This window comes from Silurus meridionalis, chromosome 13 (genome assembly GCF_014805685.1).
Source record: "Silurus meridionalis isolate SWU-2019-XX chromosome 13, ASM1480568v1, whole genome shotgun sequence".
Lineage (NCBI taxonomy): Eukaryota > Metazoa > Chordata > Actinopteri > Siluriformes > Siluridae > Silurus > Silurus meridionalis.
In genome coordinates, this window is record NC_060896.1 from 13,147,139 (window position 1) to 13,167,095 (window position 19,957).

The window sequence follows — 19,957 nt, forward strand, 5'->3', positions numbered from 1 at the left end:
TCCGACCATGTTGAAAGTGTCCTGACCTCCTCTGGGTTGAATATCTCGACACTGTTGGTTGTAAGTCCCTGATTGGTTGTATTTATTTATTTATTTATTTATTTATTTATTTTTGAAGATGATGATGATGAGGTTGTGCTAGCAGAGCAATCACAGGTGAAAAGGGAGTGTGGGGCACTCACTGTGGGGCACCAGTGCTGAGTGTGAGCATGATGGATGTGTGGCTTCCAATACTGACCTCCTGGGGTCTGCCATTCAGGAAGTCCAGAATCCAGTTACAGGATATAAATTGATAGGATTGCTAAATCCCAGAATCTTCAACCTAACTATGAGTTTGGTAGATGATGGTCTTGAATGCAGAGCTTTATGTCTAAGGAAAATCTCTTTTACAACTCATACAACCGAACATGGCAAAGTGAATTAAGGAGGTACAGAATGTAGTAATGTATTTAATTTATACAAAATTACTAAATAAATATTTACTAACATTATTTTTGTTCATTTGCAAAAGATGGATTATCAACAAACAGTAGTTGTTTGTAGTTATGCTACAAACAATTGACAAAAATTGTTAAAAAAAAAAAACATTTTAGCACTGTATTAAATTAGTTTATATTTAAACGTGAAAACCCGTAACTCATTACCACTATTATAACATTTTCCAGCAAAAAAGTAGTCTGAAGGTACAGTTACGCATGTGTACCAGCAGATGGCGCAGCTGTCCGCTCTTAAGCCAAACTGTCCGAAAGACAGTAGTAAATATTTTAGTGACGCAGCGAGCCCAAATCCGTCCGCAGTATTACCCACCCATTGATCAGGACGTTATTTGTGGCTCTTATCATCTCCACAGTGACAAGAGCTTTTTCACATTCATACGCCGTTATAGCGTCGACACCGTGCCCGCGCGCGCGCGCCCGTGTGTGCTTCTTATAAAAAAAACCATATAGGTGGGTGTGTAATAAGCTGTATAGTATATGCCTTATCAGCCAGCGCTCGCTCAGCAGCGCGTTAGTGTTGCTCTCCTCCCTTGGATTCTGATTGCGGAAAAGCTCTGAGCACTGAAGATCATCATGCAAAAACGGAGGAAGCCAGAACCGATCCAGCTAAACCCGATTCCGGATGGGAATGCTGTTAACGGAACCGGTGTCACAGAGTGAGTATTTCCTTCCCAGATCACACAGTACCGCAGTGCACACTGGCTCAACATACAGCAGTACACAACTAGACTTGCAGGCCCACTATTAAACTAGTACATTAGCATATTATACTGCTATTAGTACTGACATATTAATAATCAGTACTTATTATAACATTGTGTGTTAGAGTTAAGCTCCCAAACCTCCCTTTGGGAAAATGAATATGGGATCACTATTGTATTACTGGTACTGATACTATAACAACAACTATTAAAGCATAAACAGGTATCATAAATTGTATTTAATATCCAACCAAAAAGCTATGATCTCATGCCTATTAAAACCAAAATAAACTAGGTTCTGAGATACAACAGGTGTTGGGTTATACTGGAAGCATTATCCGTCTCCGCTCACGAATCTTCAAGCTTAAGTTTGGGTTCAGTTCTCTCTGTGTTGGTTTTCTCCTGGTTCTCTGGTTTCCTCCCAGCAAAACATGGCAGTAAGTGGATTATCTGTACTAAATTAGTATGTTTTTTGGGTTTTTTTGTACAGTTGACGGTGAAATATTGCTGTTAATAATATAAGTGCATCTCAACTGCATTGTGCTCGAAACTATTCATTACCCTCTGGATATATTGGAACAGCAAGGCCAGTTCTTTTCCTGTATGCTACACACAAGACATTAGGGCTTGTAAACATAAGATGAATTCGAATTTCAGCATTTGCTGATAATATACATCTAGATGTCTTAAACGAGGCATCCTTGGTTTAAACCTACACATTTCAAAATTATTAGAACGCGTGTCTGACAGGTATTTCTCATTGCCTAGATTTGCTGATTCAATAATTAAACGCTGGTTTGCACCCTGGGTTTAGACTGTGCTTTTTTTTGCAAAAAAAAATTAAACAGACCTATATGGAGATTAGAGAGCAGTCTATGAGAAAAAAGCAAGCAATCCGGAATATCCTGACAAAGAAAGAAACCATATTAAACTGACAACCAGACATGGAACAGGTCAGTCATTAAAACATCAGCCGTTGTCGACAGAATTTTAGAGAGCTGTGAAGAAAAAAAAACTTTTAGGGACATTGTCAACAACCTGCACAGGGGAACCATCAGCAGTTAAAATTGGAAGGCCAGACTGGAAATTGCAAAGAAATGTGGAATTCAGAAACATTCTCTCTGCCAATTTATAGAGAGGAATTTCATCCTGCAGCAAGATAATGACCCAAAATGCACTGCCAACACACACACACAAAAAAGAACTTTATTAGTGAAATGATGAAGTAATGAATAGTTTTTGATTGGCTAACAGAATCACCATATTCATCACTCAATCTCGAACCCAAATGTCTTTACTAGAAAATATAAATGTAAAAAAATATAGATGCTGCTCTTCCCCTATTTTTAAAAGGGGCTGAATGTACTGTATGCATCGTATATTTTGAACATGCTAACCTTTTGTATTTGTTGCATTTAATCTGTGTTGCTGCCTCTCCAGCAAATCCACCACAGCCCTTAAAGTCGCTAGGTCTAGTGTGATGTCCAAACAGGAAGCCCTTATCACATTTGTCCAGAACAGCCAGCACACAACAATGTGACTCTTCTTCCTAATAATTTGTCTTTTTGTCCTCCAATAGCCAGCTAGATTTGTTTTCACTTGCTAGAAAAAAATAAGTAGGACCTTGCACACAAGAATATCTGCAGAGGTGTGTCAATAGGATACATGAGAGTCGGCGAATCAAAAAACCAAGCCTCATGAAATTGACACAGTTGCAACAACGCAGTTTTTTTGTTTCACAATGCCATATCTGTATGAACAAGCAGGACCTTTTGCAGTGAGTTGTTTGTAGCATGTTTAACCGTGCTGAGATCTGCCCTATCTGTCTGTTGATTTAGTTTGGCAGGTCTTTTTTCCCCTCATTCTCTCTAAGCAATGAGCCAATCAAAGCCCTTGTGGCCTGAAATCAGTGGCGCGTGTCATTGCCTTTTGTTTCACAGAGGCCATCATGGGTTCATGAAGGCTGAGACACTTCTTTTTCCGCCTTACTCCTTTTCCCTCAATTACTGATTGAAAGATGAAGGAAGAGGTGCAGAGGCGTTCTTCTTTACACATGGCACTGCAGAGATTTAAGTGTACAGCAGTTGCGTAACAGGCTCTGTTCCATAGTATTTCATCAGATATCAGGTGATCAGTTCATGAGAATTATATAAATCCCAAGATGTAATGAAAACTGTACTGGTGACAATAATGTTTTAGTGATTCCAATATTGCAGTCAATGTGTACAGATTGTATACTACTGTATCTTCCATTTGGATTACATTTTGTTTTTCCTGACGCGAGTCAATAAAAGTTATTGCAGACTTATGAGTATAGCATCTTTGCAATATGTAGGATGAAGTATTTATCAAAGTGCTTTTTTCTTGTAGGCTAGCACAATGTGGTTGATGTTGTACTCACTGTTGTTCTGTGTGATGAAAAAGTAGAGCACATTCCATTTAGGAGGCCTGGGCAGGTCGTGGCATGCAGGCTTTGGAATGTTTGTCTGTGCTGCTGGGATTCAAGCCTTTGGAAGTGAGTTTTTAGATAGACTTTGTGGAATGCCTCTTTCCGTGGTGAGTAAGGGGAACTGGATGCTGCAACAGTGTGTGTCTGCGTTTGTGTGTGTGAGAGAGAGAAGGGTGTGTGGGGGGGTTTACAGTAAGCCATTAACAGACTTGTTAACATTTCATAACAACACAATATATGTGTGTTAGTGATTGAATCTACTATTCTCTTTACATGAGAATGTCAGCTGCTCAGTTCCGCTCAGACCTTTTATTCTCAGTCAGGTCTTCTCAGTAGTGTTAAACCGTAATGTGTATTAAAAGTTAATTTACTGTCATTAAAATGGGAAGAATTAATGGGGGTAATTCTTAAAATGACAAGTTTTTAAAAATTCATGAATTATAAAAGGAAATTTGATCATTCTTTTGTGACAAAGTTGAACCTTATGTGAACCACAAATAAGAATCTACATTAAATCTGCAAAGTTTTCAGAGGGAAAAAAAAAAGGACACATAATGTCTTTCCTTCCTCCACACTCATTTATGATTAATGTGCATTAGGACTCCAGATCTAAACTCTTGAATAATGGGAAATTCCTGACTTGATTCAGGCTCATAAAAACATAACTCCAACCACAACAACCAGTTCAGCAAAATTAAAAGAAAGGACTAGTTTCTTTAAGCGCGGCATACAGCTGTTTTCTTGGAAAGAATGCTGACAAACACATACTACAGTAAAAATAGCATCTATATACAACAGCTGTGTCCTGAAGTGAATTCCAATTTGTGACATATTAAAGCTGCTACAAGTTGCAAGCTGTGCACCTTACAAGGCATCAAAACGGAAAATGCAATGACTCAATAATGAAAATGTGGCATATGCTTGATCATATCTTGATCACAGTCGATCTGTGCAATGGTAACACACACTTCTCCAACACTGGCCAGACCACACACAGATAAGCAGGCAAGTGACTAAAAGAGCACGGTTAATTATTAATCATGGGCCTCGGATCTGTTGTGGCCCTGAGTAAAATGTCTATGTTTGTGGTTGAGGACTAGGCATCATCATTCAGAGTCATTTCAATCCACATCCTGTTTGAACATGTCTGAGTACGTAACTCTTCATTGCCAGTGTACTGCGATGCCATGTACCCGCAGAATTTTAAAATGATCAGAATACATTTAGTTTTTGTTATAAACTAATAAAATAGTGCTCTAATAACAAGACCCTGTGTTTATGCTGCAATGGGTTGAAATCATTTGAGCAGTTGGCCATGGATATTGAGTTGCTCTTGCACCTCCTACGTAAGATATGGAGTGTTCTCACTACTTCTGGGTCTTAGAGCCATTTTCCATCATCGTCTCCACTTCATAGCCCACCCACTCTACCCACGCACACCCACACAGCAGCCTCGTAACCATGGTTATGCCGTCCTTGTTGGAGAAAAAGAGGACACTTAACCCTCCTCTTTCTACGGTTGTGGATGAGGTGGTAAGCACCAGTGTTCTGGCCTGATTAAATGTTATTCCCTCTTAAAGGTCCTCCAATAACTGCATCATGTACAGCCTAATTACAGTATTACCGCGACAACAAAACATCTGCGTGTAGCTCGTGAGCAAGATTTTATGTAAATTTGTGTAAGAGCATCTCTTATGTTGACGAGCTCAGCAAGGCGATGACACGTTTTACCGTTCTATCTGAATTTTTCAAATGCGCTCTGATATACTTGCAGTTTTTTTTTTCCAAAAGCATGGTTTTTATTTTACAGTGTGCAGTTCCCTTTGCACTAAAATAAAACTTTAACACCATTTAGCCGTTAACCAGACATGCACAAAGCTGAATCTTTTGATCATATACACATGAAAAGCAGAACTATCACATGTGCTGCTGATTTAAGAAATCATCCAAGAACACTAATGCAGCTAAAATCATTTATAATGGTCAAACCATTGAAGACACAACATAATGCTATTTTCGATCAAGCATTTAGGCAGACTTTGCACTTATGAGTGATGTTTCCGTTAACGCTGCTGATTATTAGCAGAGCGAAAGGTGGCAGTTTTGCAGTAGGAGTAAGGAAGAACTTGGTGTAAGAGGAGTGGCAGAAGAGATGGAGGATAGAAGGTCATTGAGGTTCATTCCACAAATGGAAAGCTAAGGAAATACATTACCATGACAACAGTGCCAAAGGAGAAGGAGACATGCTTAGAGGAACTCCCAGTTTCCTTAAGAAGAGTTCTAGGTAGAAACTGTGTTTAGACACACACACACACACACACACACACACAAGAACCATATTGTGCACAAAGGCCTATTCAGTTATCTTAGCTGGGCTTTGTCCTGTCTAAACAATAGGAATGTATCCCGGATTTGTTTTTTTTTTATGTTTGCTCCTATTGATCCCGAGTGGAAAAAAAAATCATTGCTTCTACAGGCATTGGATTATGTCATAATCTGGAAATATACTGCATGACTCAATCTAAATTCCATGGATCCTTTTGAAATTTGAAAGGTCATTCAATCATGCCACATTTTATTTTCACCTACTGAAATAAAAGCAGTACAAGTTTATTTTATTAAGCTCTTTTTTGACCTTGTTTTCTGTTATTGTAATTATGGTGTGGGGGAATATGTGTGTGTCTCTAGAACAAACCTAGAAGCCCTGCAAAAGAAACTTGAGGAGCTGGAGCTGGATGAGCAGCAGAAAAAGCGTCTGGAGGCCTTCCTCACGCAGAAGCAGAAAGTAGGAGAGTTGAAGGATGACGATTTTGAGAAGATTTGCGAGTTGGGAGCAGGCAATGGTGGTGTGGTCTTCAAGGTCTCACACAGACCCTCTGGACTCATCATGGCCAGGAAGGTATGTACGTTTTTTTTTTGTTTTTTTTTAATGAACAGCAGATGTTGAATTTTAGGAGCAAATGATGCTATCTAATAATTTGTCTGTGGTGTTAGCTTTCTTAGCTATCTGGTCTGGCACAGTCCTTAGACATATATATATATATATATATATATATATATATATATATATATATATATATATATATATATATATATATATATATATATGCAGGCGTTATTTGTATTAAAGTTGTTTAGACGGGGGTGTTGTTCTGTGTTCTCTTATAGTTCTGAAAGGCATTGATTTTTTTATTTTAGCTTGTCTTTTTATAAAACGTGAGGTCACTTTATACATTATAAATTATGCATTGCGTACATTGTATCAGTATCATGTATTGGGAAAGCAGTAATACTGACATATAACAGTTTGCACAAGCTAAATTATGGTGTAAAGTTGCTGTGTGCAATGCAAAACTGTAGCTCCTATCATTCATCTTTCCTCTGTGATCTGTCAGCTGATCCATCTGGAGATCAAGCCAGCAATCAGAAACCAGATTATCCGAGAGCTGCAGGTGCTGCATGAGTGCAATTCTCCCTACATTGTGGGATTTTACGGGGCCTTCTACAGTGACGGCGAGATCAGCATCTGTATGGAGCACATGGTACAGCTTACACACCATATGCAATTCCATTATATAGAAAAAGGACTGATTATCCATGAATTACACTGTTTATATTGAATTTATTTTTACATTTATACTCTTTCCATTAAACCTTATCTTTCTATATCAGATGTTCGCTTTATATCTGATAAACACTTGTAATGCAGGACGGTGGCTCCCTGGACCAATCACTGAAGAAAGCAGGCAAGATTCCAGAGCAAATCCTGGGCAAAGTTAGCATTGCGGTCGGTACCACACTTTCTGCTCATAAATATGGCCCAAAATAGAAACTACAAATGCAAATTTTGTTTGTTTGTTTTGTTTGTTTGCAAATTTTATAGTTGTTTAGACAAGACATGTTTGTTCTCTAGTATTTCCTTTCCTTTTTCGATAAGCAAAACTTCTATTCTTCAAAATGAAACATTGTTACTCCAGTCCAGTGATGAACTGGCATCCCTTCTACTCTCATGCCCAGTGTCCACCTAACATAAAAAAGAAAAAGCAGTAATGAAGACGTATGAATGAATGTTACCCAATTGCATTAAAATTTTTAAATAGCAAAAATGTATGGATGGATAAAATTGTATAGATTCTGTTTTGGCTCAACTTATTCTTTTAAACAATATAATATATGACTTTTTGACTACAAGTTTTTTTTCTGTATCCTACCTTTCTCAGGTGATAAAAGGGCTGTCTTACCTTAGAGAGAAGCACAAGATCATGCACAGAGGTAAACAAACTCATTCTTGCTTACTGATAAAATTTCTGTTCCATTCATACCATTTCACCATTCTGCAAGCTCCAGGTCTTGTCTTGCAGATGTGAAACCTTCGAACATCCTGGTGAACTCACGTGGAGAGATCAAGCTGTGTGACTTTGGCGTGAGCGGGCAGCTTATTGACTCCATGGCCAACTCTTTTGTGGGCACGAGATCCTACATGTCTGTGAGTTTGCCACTTGTGTCCTCTTTGTGAGTCCAAATACTTTACGATAGCTATATACATTGTATATATTAGGGCTGTCAATCAATTTAAATATTTATTTCCAGTTAATCACATGATTGTCCGGAGTTAACACGTGATTACTCACAAATTAATCGCACATTTCTTTCTGTTCTAAATTTACCTTAAATTAATACTTTTCAAGTTTTTAATGCGGAAATCAACATGGGCATGGACAAATAGGAATGCTCTGTGTATGTTTATTCTTAGTGAAACCAAACTCAACATAGGGCATGAAGACAAAATATACTTGTGTATATGTTTAAGTAATTATGGTGTTAAATTACATAAATCATCAAGACACCAAACTGAACTTTTAAAATGTTTCCACACGGACGGTTTTATTTGCCCGATGTGTGCATCATGGTGGATTTTGGTGCTTGATTTGAGATTGCCGCATTAGTAAAACAAATGTTTAGTGATTAAAAATCTAATTTTCAGTATTTTAGAACGTCATGAATAAATGTGTGTTTCGTTGGAGATTTTAGTTTTGCCGCTTTTATATTTATTTATTAATATTTTTAATAAAAATGACAGCCCAAAATACACATATATATATATATATATATATATATATATATATATATATATATATATATATATATATATATACACAAAGCTCTGGAAATAATAACAATAATTAAATAATAAGAGACCTCTGCAATATACTCCTAAATCAGCATTTCTCTGTGTATGGCAAAAATTCCATGCCAGTCCTTGTTTAATTTCTACACAAGCACATCTCATTCTGCTTAATAAGGGACTGATTTGGTGATCAAATGAAACCAATCCTATTTAATGGGGAAAAGTATAAAAAAGTACAGCTGTAATTAACACTCTCCTCTTGCAATGGGAACAACTGGATGGTAAAAAAGTGCTAGAAGTCTTTTAAAGATAATTGGAAATGTAAAAATAACCATTGAACATGCCAAAAACAGTGGAAAGAAAGGTTTTGAGTGAAGAAAGAAAAAGACACACTGGCACAAGGATTCAGTGTTGCTTCTATCCTTAATAATAAAAAGATTCAAGTTGCTTCTATCCTTAATATTCCGTAGACGGCAGGTCACAAAAACGAGATCAAGCAACAGACACTAGGAACAAACTGCAAACTTATTTGTCAATAAAGAACTGTAGGCTGACCTCAAGTGACCTTAAACAACAGTGGCAAACTGAGACTGGGGTGAAGTGCACGGCAAGAACTGTTCGAAAGCGGCTTCTACACACAGGGCTGAAGTCATACAAAGCCAGAAAAAAAGCCCTTTATCAGTAAAAAGCAAAGAAGAGTCAGGTTGAAGTTTGCAAAAGACTACAGAAATTGGACTGTAGCGGAATGGAGTAAGGTCATCTTTTCTAAGAATTCCAATTTTTAGCTTTGCCTGACACCCTGTTGTGGTAATGGTAGATTGAGACCTGGAGAGGCCTACAACCCACAGTGTCTTTCACCAACTGGAAAATGTGGAGGTGGGTTAGTGATGATCTAGGGGTGCTTCAGCAAGGCTGGAATTGAACAAATTTGTTTTTGTGAAGGGCGCATGAATTAAGCCAAGTACAGGTTTGTTCTAGAAGAACATTTGCTTCTTTCTGCAAAGACAATGTTCCCTAACTCAGAGGATTGGATTTTCCAACAGGACAAGGCACCATGCCATACAGCCAGAGCAATCAGAGTCTGGATGGAGGATTACCATATCAAGACCCTGTAGTCAGCCCAATCTCCAGACTTGAACCCTACTGAAAACCTCTGAAATGTCATCAAGTCATCAGCAATGATCACAAACCATCAAGCAAAGCTGAGCTGTTTGTTTTTTTGCAAAAAAGAGTGGTATAAAGTTACCCAACAGCAATGTGAAAAACTAGTGGAGAGCATGCCAAAACGCATGAGAGCTGGAATTGCAAATCAGGGATAATCCACCAAATACTGATTTATTAATGTTATTTTTCCAAAGCATTAACACAATTTGTATACAATTTATTTGCATTTTGTTTTATTTGAGTTATTTAAGCACTGCAAATACTGCATGCTCGTGGGTTTTCTTATGTCTTTTTTGATCCTTTCAATATAAACAAAAATTCACAAAAAATGAAACAAAACTGTTCATCTCACCAATACATTCACCTGTAAGAAAAAAACATAAGAAACTGATTATTTTGCAGTGGTCTCATTTCTTTCCAGAGCTGTATATATGAAGGAACGAATTTTGATGAGGCAATTTTGTTTTTACGAAGTTGGTGAAATTTGCATTTGGCTTTCCAAGTTCCCTATAGGCAGTAAGGAAATAGAAACTGTGCTTAACGTCTATAAATGTAAATGAATAGCCACAATATTAGTGCCACTGTGTTGTAAATAACTGTACTTATTGCTCTTATTATCTGGATGTTTGAAATGTAATGTGTCATATGACCTTTTTGTTTATTTGCCGATTACTTCCTTTCCCTCTGGCTCAGACACACTTCCTCTTGCTCTTTTTCTCTCTAGCCAGAGCGTCTGCAGGGCACACACTACTCTGTGCAGTCTGATATCTGGAGCATGGGACTTTCTTTGGTAGAGATGGCCATTGGACGCTTTCCTATCCCACCACCGGATGCTAAAGAACTGGAGCAAATTTTTGGCCTCCCCATGGAGGGTGACCCTTCATCCAGCGAGGCCTCCCCCAAACCCAGGCCCCCTGGACGTCCCGGGAGCTGTGAGTGTTTGAGTTAACTGTTATATGTGAACAACACCATTACTCCAGCCTTATTTTGCCGGATATGTCTTACTTCTTAATTGTTACAAATATGACAGCCCTGCAATGTCTGGTTGTTTTGTAGCATACGGACCTGACAGCAGACCTCCAATGGCCATCTTTGAGCTGCTTGACTACATTGTCAATGAGGTATTTGCTCAGCACTCTCAGCTAGGTCATGTTTTGGCAATAAACAAATTAAAGATGTGGATTGAATGGCTGCCTTCTTAGCGCATAACTGAACCTATTTAAACCGATCTATTTTCAGCCACCACCCAAGCTGCCAAGCATCTTTGGCACAGAATTTCAAGATTTCGTCAACAAATGGTAAGGGGCAACTGGTTTAGCTTTAAAGGCCTGTAATGATGATGGACTGCAACGTGGTATTTCAAGAACTTTTTTCAGTACCTAATACTTACCCTGCCCTCTAGTGTTTAAAATATGAATCTCAGCTGAATAACTGTAACTTCTTTTTTTCCAGCTTAATAAAAAATCCAGCAGAGAGGGCAGATCTGAAGCAATTAATGGTGAGAATATATACAATGTCCTATACATGTAAAGATAAATAATTCATAGTTGTATATAGATTACAATATATGAGTACAACAATGTTTCACTATCTGAGATCGGTCTAAGTAGAAACCCATTCAGGACGATAAGCATCTTAACTGTAAAAAAGACTTTAAAAAAATGTAATATTGTACCGTGAATGAATATTATAAAACAGACCTACCTTCAAATGATTAATTAAAGTTCTTTTGTCTGTGGTTTCTCTAGGTCCATGCCTTCATTAAGACATCAGAAGCAGAAGAAGTGGACTTTGCCGGGTGGCTCTGCAGCACCATAGGATTAAATCAGCCAGGAACCCCAACTCACAGTGTGGGAATATAAAATGAATTGTTCTGCTTAAGCTCACACACACAAACACACACACACACACACACGTTCAGTGGTTTTATTTGGGCTCTATTCGAAAAGCAATCTTTTCAGTAGTCATTTACTGCCTCTTTTATTTTGATGTTATAAGTATTGAACTGAGATTTATGAATCATGCCAAGTCCCACATTCTGTATTAAGTGGCAAGATGTACTTGGGGGGGACCCCCCACCCACTAAAAAATGCTCAGAATCCCCCCCTAAATGTAATAAATTATCCTGTTGAATTGCATAAAAATCATATCAGAGACTATTTAAAGTATAAACTATACTAGGCTTTTGTATGAATGTTTATCTGAGGGCACTCTAATACTCCGTTTGAATGGAAATATGCAGATTTTTTTTAAAGTAAAAATCTTTTGGATCACAGACAAAGCATTGTCCCAGGGTATAAAAATTATGTTCTCCAGTTATTTTTAAGGTTATAAAATTTTTACACATCATGCTTAGGTAAAGGTTTGGCTTTTCATTAATTTTCAGTTAATCTATTGAAAAAGTATTGCCTGTTATTTGAGTTGATATGAAATTGTAATGTCAAGCAACAGTTTTTATTGTATTATTATGGTCATGGTGTTTTAGTTATACCTTTACTGCATCAGATAGAAATAATCAAGACTACCTGATTAAACAAGTAGTTGTGGCCAAATTTACTGACAGCCAATTGTTTGAAAACAAGGTTATAACAAAATGTAACTCAGTACTGTTCAGACAAGCCATAAAAGCCTTATTATATGAAGCAAAGTGCATTTTTTGTGGTCACTTATCCTCAAGACCCTGCCCTTTACCTTAAAGGCAAACATGTAAAAAAAGAAAGCGGTACATGGACCAAATGTGCGGTCATACGATCCCTTAAACACATCTCTATAAAATCTTTAAATCATAAAACTAAACATATCCTGGTCCAAGATGCTAATAGAGAATAGCTATATTGTAACTGCAAACTTCGTCACCCAGCATGTGTACCAAGGTAGCGACTAATGAATTAACAGCTTCTGGTTATCCCACTATATTTTCCTTACCTGCTTTTATACAATTAAATCTTGAGATTGAAATCCAAGAAGTGAATCTGTTCAAAATGCATCAGCAGTAAACAATTCCTATTTACTCCAGATATGAAACAAGTTGTTGCTTCAGTATTTTTTTTTTAATCATACTTTAGAAGCATACCAAATGAATAAAAAGCATAGGTTTGAGAACGGTGTCAGCAATTTGCATTTTAATGTAATAAAAACATGAAATACTTGTACAAGAAAAATGCTGCATAACTCAGGACAGTTGAGTATTTTCTTGGGACATTTATTCAATTCAGGAACCTGGTGAGGGTTGCAGTGGATTCTGGAGAAAATGAGGCAATATGAAAGCTTTAAGGTATTTAAATTACCTTATTACATCTAAATTCATACAATTGTTAGCACCATTTTTTCCCCATTTAAATACATTACCAATTGCCATTAAACTTGGCCACAACTGTAGTCCTTACATCAATTCTAAATTTTATTACAAACAATGTTCTTGGTTAACATTTGCATAATACTTTGTTCAAATGTATTGAATTTACATTGTATGTGTAGAAGTGATTGTCTAAACTATAAGTTATAATAAATGCAGTATAAAATACATTACACTTTTTACTCAAGTGCATTGTAATCAAGAATAATCTGGCATACTACTGTAGCACCATTTAAACATGAAAGCTAGTCATTTGTACATTCAACACAAGCTAACATTTGCAGACATTCATCTGAAACTGAAGTAGCCATTGGGGTAATTGTTGCACATCTTTCTAAACTTGCTTCAGCATATCAGCCTCAACCTGCAAAATAAAAATCATTAAATCATTAAAAGTCATTAAAACACAAACACTAAAGAGAATGCAGTCTAAATTCTGTGATTTTTATAAGTAGCGTAAGCCTATTATGCAAAAAATTTAAAGCAAATAATGATATGTATTCAAGCCCATACAAAGAAAGTCATACATAAAGGGCTGCAGTCAACTGGAAATAGCCTTCATTTTGATAATTCGGCTGCGAGTACAATAAGCACATCATGTTGCATATGCCTTACCTTGTCTGCTTCTCAATCATTAAGATCATTCAATCATCCGGCTTCATGGTGCGCTGCAGTGATTAAACAGAATAATAAGCATTAGTCAGCAAATCAGCTTTTGTAAATATAAGCCAATTCAATTTGTGCACAATCCGACTCAGAACTTCATAAGAAAAATCACAGTATTCATAAACACGGACCAGAAGTGGAAGCTCATCATTGCAGAAAGTCACAATGTCATTCCTCAGATTTAAACATGACTCACATGTACAAGATGGCTAGTAATCCAGCCTGAAGGCCACATAGCACCAGGCGCAAGCCTTCCATCCATACAGATCACATTTCCTGCACCAATACCCAGTTGGTGTGCAGCATGGATTCACTCCACCAACATTCAGCTTCTTGAATCAGAGCTGTGCAGGATGAGCAAATCCTCCAGATTCATGGTGCGCTGCAGTGATTAAACAGGATAATAAGCATTAGCCAGCAAATCAGTTTTTTTTTTAAATATAAACCATTCAACTTGTGTACAAACTGACTCAGAACTTCATAAGAAAAATCACAGTATTCATAAACACGGACCAGAAGTGGAAGCTCATCATTGCAAGAACAAAAAGGTCATGCTTCCAGTTTAAACATTACTCACAAGAGATGGTTAGTAATTCAGCTTGAAGGCCACATAGCACCAGGTGCAAGCCTTCCATCAGCCTTCCAATACTCAGTTGATGTGCAGCATGGTCAAATCACCTGCAAATAAACAATAAATATGAAACATGTCTGCAGAAGTTGCAAAACTAGTAATTGTTCATTAAAAAAATAAAATAAATACCTTGGCTGAAGCCTTGTGGAACAGAAGCTTTTATTACACATAGTGCAGTAAAGTCCTGCACTGATTTCTGCGCTGTTCTGCATGTAGTTCCGGGCATCAAAGTGCTGTTGAGAGAACTTTAATCAGTGCATCTTCCAAACAACTAATGTGCAACAGCATTCCAGCATTGACAAAAAAAAATAACTGAACACAAATGCATTTCACTATTATTGCTTGCATTGTGGCTGATTGACTTCATGATCGAGAACAGAGCGCAGTTATACGAAAGGTTGCACGTGCACAGACAATAAGATCGCATTACAAACGATAAATTGTTAGAAAATGTATAACTTCATTATAGATTATGGGAAGATTAATCGCTTGCAGTTAAAGCCTACATTTAGTTTTTTCTATTTAAATATTCAAGCAACGCGAGTGGGTGACCAAAAAATTAAACACATCGCATAAACTTAAATTTAAACTGCAATACACTGAAACACAACGTCCGTGTTTATACCTGGAAACATTACAAAATTATTTTCCAAGTAAAAAATAATTACTCACCCGAACTTAAACAGCTGCAACCGTTTTAACAAACTACTGTAACCAGCAGAGAGAAAGAACGACCGCGTGCTGCACAAGGCCTTATATAGGACACATAACGTCACTTCCGCTCACCGCCGATTTGCTGTGGAAGTTAGGAAAGGGGCGATACCACTTACTTTCCTTTCGATTCGAAACCAAGACCAGTATCGTCAATATCGATAACTTTCGATACCAATAGTTATACAAATTGCTTTTCTGTAAAATTGGAATGAAAATTATCACAACACAAACTAACTTTCAGGTTTCTGTACACTTTCCTCTTTATAGAGTTTTGTTGGAGGAACAAGGGAATGCTCATATTTCCTCCCTTTAGCCTGTTCTCTCTGACTGATTAACTCTCCTAGCTGCTTTTGATAAACTTTTCAGAAGGTACAGATTATTGAAGGGGTTCAAGTCCCAGCACTACTATAACCATCCCAAGCTGCGATAATTGTGCCATTGAGAAAGGCCTTTAACCCTCTCTACCAAAGCTCCCGTCAAAATTATTCCAATATAATTATTTATAATATATATATATATATATATATATATATATATATATATATATATATATATATATATATATATGTACATTTGGTCATTGTCATGTTGATTCTCTTAATTTTCAGTTTTTTGACAGAGAATAAGAAGGTTTTGTGGTAAAATATCTTGGTATTTGGTGCTGGTAATTTTCCCATTTAACTTGACAAGTGCTCCTGGTTCAGCTCTTACCCACACTCAGTGGTGTAAAGTAACAATTACAAATACTATTGTTACCGAGTAGTTTTTCTCAGAAATTGTAGTATAGGTTAAAAACTGTGTACTTTTTCTTGAGGCCATTTTTAGTGCTGTATCTGTACTTTTACTGCACTGCTCTCCCTCAATCTGCCGTCAATACCGACATTTGTTGAAAGCAATGTTTTTTAGAGGTATACACTAGTTGATCACCAATCACACTTTATATTAGGTGTCTGCCATCTGTATAACACCTGACATTGTGAACACAAAAGTACACAAAATCATTTCCCACATTATTGAAAAGCAAATGACTGATTTTATTACTGTGAAGGTATTGGTAAGCCTCTGAGCTTTTCAAATTGCTTATTACCTTGCAAAGTAGCTAAAAATCCTACTGTATATAATACATGGCCACTTGCTAAAATCATCCTCCTATTCTTCTATTATGTCAGTGTGTGAATCCACATCTGTTCCACATCTGTTCCACATACAGCGAAACTGTAGCAAATCTGTTTACATTATAACGTAATTTCCAACCATAGTTCACACAAAGCCTCATGGGCCATAGAAAACAGGTGAAGACCTCTACAGAATGGTTGTCATAAACGTTACCTGATTATTGGTTGCTTTTTCAAATATTACATGCCTGTATTTTCAGTGCTAGCAGTCAAAAATAAAATGTTGGAGAAATATTGGTGGGTTTATTGTGTTCGGGTTTTTTACTGAGAAACATTTATAACACTTATGACACTGACTTTAGCTACATTTTACATTTGCAGGGAATATTGTGGAATGACGTTCACAGCATAATACACACTAATCTTGGGTATCTTAAAAAGGGCTACTTTTTACTTGTACTTTGAGTAGTATTAATGACAGGTACTTTTCCTCTACTCACACTAAATTTTTTGGGAAGTAATAGTACTTTTACTTGAGTATGATTTTTTTACTACTCTTTCCACCACTGCCCACACTTTGCTTGACTGTCGGACTGTCTTGACCGTTGTGTTCCTTGGATGATGCTCTTTATTGGCTTTGTTTGCAACAAAACTTTTAGAAATATGTGGCGCCACATTTACTCCACTTAATGATGATGGTTTTGGCAGTGTTCCAGTGTCTTCGATATTGTTTTAGATCCCTCACCCGATTGGTAACTTTAAAAACCTTGACTATTTAAGTCTTGCATTTTCTTTGGCAAGTCTTTGTGGCTCATGGCTGCTATCAGAATGTAACATTCAGGCAAAAACTGCATATACAAATATATAATATACACACACATTTTATATAATATATACAGGTGCATGTTAATACATTAGAATATAATGTAAAAGTTTATTTATTTTAGAAAATCAATACAAAAAGTGAAACTCATTATATACATTACACACAGAGTGATATATTTCAATTGTTTATTTCTTTTAATTTTGAAGATTGTGGCTTACAGTATCTCAGAAAATTTGAATATTGTGAAAAAGTTCAATGTTGGAGACTCGCGGTCTCACACTCTAATCAGTTAATTAAATCCAAACACCTGCAAAGGTTTCCTGAGCCTTTAAATAGTGTCTCAGTCTGGTTCAGGCTACACAATCAAGGGGGAAGACTGCTGACTTGACAGTTGTCCAGAAGACGATCATTGACACCCTGCACATGGAGGGTAAAAGTTCATCACTAAAGAAGCTGGATGTTCACAGAGTGCTGTATCCAAGCACATTAATGAAAAGTTGAATGGAAGAAAAAAATGTGATAGAAAAATGTAAAACGAAGCCCATTCAAGATTCTGTGGAAGATTCACAAAGAGTGGACTGCAGCTGGAGTCAGTGCTTCAAAAGCCATCACACACAGACATGTTCATGTGCTACAACTTGACAAGCATTCATTGTGTCAAGCCACTCATGAACCAGAGACAATGTCAGAGGTGTCTTACCTGGGCAAAGGACAAAAAGGACTAGACTGTTGCTCAGTGGGCCAAAGTTGTCTTTTCAGATAAGAGGACAGAAAATTTAGAAATAATTTGGAAATCAAGGTCCCGGAGTCTGGATGCCAAGAGAAGAAGCACAGAATCCAAATTGCTTGAGGTCCAGTGTAAAGTTTGCACAGTGACCTAAAGGTCCACTGTCAAGGTATCCTGGGCTTCCATACCACCTCAGCAGTGCAACAGACTGATCACCACCATGCCACGCCGAATTGAGGCAGCAATAAAAGCAAAAGGAGCCCCTAGAAAAAAAATTGAGTACATATACAACAAAAGAACTTACTTTCCAGAAGGGCAACAATTCACATTTTTTAGCAGGAGGTGAAGCATATGGTGCAGTCAAAACAACCTAGAGCTAAACACACTCAAAACTGTGGAGATGATAGTGGACTTTGGGAAACACCCTTCAACACTACTCCCCCTCACAATATTCAACAGCCCTGTGTCGTCTGTGGAAAACTTCAATTTTCTGGGCAATACCATTTCCCAAGACTTGAAATGGGAACTCAACAAAAACTCCATTCTCAAAAAGGCAAAGCAGAAGATGTACGGTCTACCACAGGAGCTGTTGATGCAGTTCTACACTGCAGTCATTGAATCTGTCCTGTGCTCATCAATCACTATCTGGTTTGGAGCAACAACAAAACAGGACAGAAACAGACTGCTCCCCTGCCCACTCTCCAGCACCTGTAACATACAAGAACCAGAAACCGGGCAGGAAAAATCACTACTGACCCTTCGCACCCTGGACACAACATCTTTCAGCTCCTCCCTTGCAGGCGCTACAGAACTTTGTTCACCAAAACTGCCAGACACAGAAACAATTTCTTTCCCCAGGCAATCACCCTCATTAATAACTCACCTTAATAATATTCCCTGCTTCAGATCATAACTATAAGTACTGCATCATAACTGTCAGTCATTACATTTTTCATATGATACACACACTATGGCTGCTATATATTGTACAAAGTTCTAAAGAAAACGATCATACCTGACAGACAATACTGTTATTTGCACTACTGTGCACTCACACTTTATGTACTTGACTGATCTGTCAAAATCTGTATCCCTATTTAATACTCATACTGTCTATATTGTCTATTGTATTGTATAGTCCAAGCTGAATGTATAGTTTTATTTATGTCTATAATTTGAGTCACTAACAGCTGGAACCAAAATCCTTGTGTCAACACACTTGGCCAATAAACCTGATTGATTTATTGAGACACCTATAAATAGATATAATTTAAAGCCAACCAAAACCCTGACCCCATTGAACATATCTGAAGAGACCTGAAAGTGGCTGTCCAGGTACAGTCCCAATTCATTCTGACCCAGATTAAGAGGATTTGCCATGAAGGCAGACAAAAAAATAATTAATAAAAACCTCTCACCCACCACCAGCCCAGGTGTGGAAAGCAGTCTCATCATTCCTAAAAAAACTCAAGGCTGTGATTGTTGACAAAAAAATGCTTAAGTACTGAGTAAAGGGTCTGAAAACTTCAACATGGTTTATTTCTCCTCAAAACATTTTTTAGACATTGGGTACTGAATAGACAACTAACAGGCTGCAACAAAATTGGGAGAAAATGTGACGGTGGTCTGCATACTGTTCCCAAATGCAGAGTTTGTATGCATGTGCACACTAATAAATATTTTTATAATATATATATATATATAAATAAAACAATTTAGTATACAAGGATTGGGCAGATATTGATAAACTTGATGAGCATCCTGACAAAAGGTATTGAGGTTTATTGAACAAAATATTTTACGATAACACCATGTTCACGATTCAACTATAGCAATCGCTAGAAAACTGCCTGAAAACTAAATATAGAACTGCTCTTCTTTAAACACTTTGCAAAAAACGCACATTTAATGTGCAATTATACAAGTAAAAGGCAACATGACTGAAATACAGACTATACTGAATTTAGCACATTGCCACATCACT

At 37.2% G+C, this 19,957-nt stretch overlaps 1 protein-coding gene, 1 long non-coding RNA gene and 2 other non-coding genes across 4 annotated transcripts; 1 reads left to right on the forward strand and 3 right to left on the reverse strand.

Moving 5' to 3' along the window:
* The first annotated feature begins 783 nt into the window (after nucleotides 1-783).
* map2k1 (mitogen-activated protein kinase kinase 1) lies at nucleotides 784-13,464 on the forward strand. Its single transcript, XM_046864927.1, has 11 exons — nucleotides 784-1,153; nucleotides 6,336-6,546; nucleotides 7,043-7,189; nucleotides 7,357-7,434; nucleotides 7,868-7,919; nucleotides 8,009-8,133; nucleotides 10,664-10,871; nucleotides 10,996-11,060; nucleotides 11,179-11,237; nucleotides 11,392-11,437; nucleotides 11,688-13,464. The coding sequence occupies exons 1-11, from the start codon at nucleotides 1,071-1,073 to the stop codon at nucleotides 11,799-11,801; spliced, it is 1,188 nt and encodes a 395-aa protein (XP_046720883.1). The 5' UTR covers nucleotides 784-1,070; the 3' UTR covers nucleotides 11,802-13,464.
* LOC124396003 lies at nucleotides 13,047-15,372 on the reverse strand. The gene is made up of 6 exons (XR_006927706.1): nucleotides 15,264-15,372; nucleotides 14,721-14,824; nucleotides 14,538-14,638; nucleotides 14,157-14,342; nucleotides 13,910-13,962; nucleotides 13,047-13,658 (listed from the first exon to the last, which is right to left on the reverse strand). It is a non-coding gene; the product is annotated as an uncharacterized LOC124396003 (long non-coding RNA).
* On the reverse strand, nucleotides 14,045-14,116 carry LOC124396270. Its single transcript, XR_006927748.1, has one exon. It is a non-coding gene; the product is annotated as a small nucleolar RNA SNORD18 (small nucleolar RNA).
* LOC124396269 lies at nucleotides 14,427-14,498 on the reverse strand. The gene has a single exon (XR_006927747.1). It is a non-coding gene; the product is annotated as a small nucleolar RNA SNORD18 (small nucleolar RNA).
* Nucleotides 15,373-19,957: the final 4,585 nt, after the last annotated feature.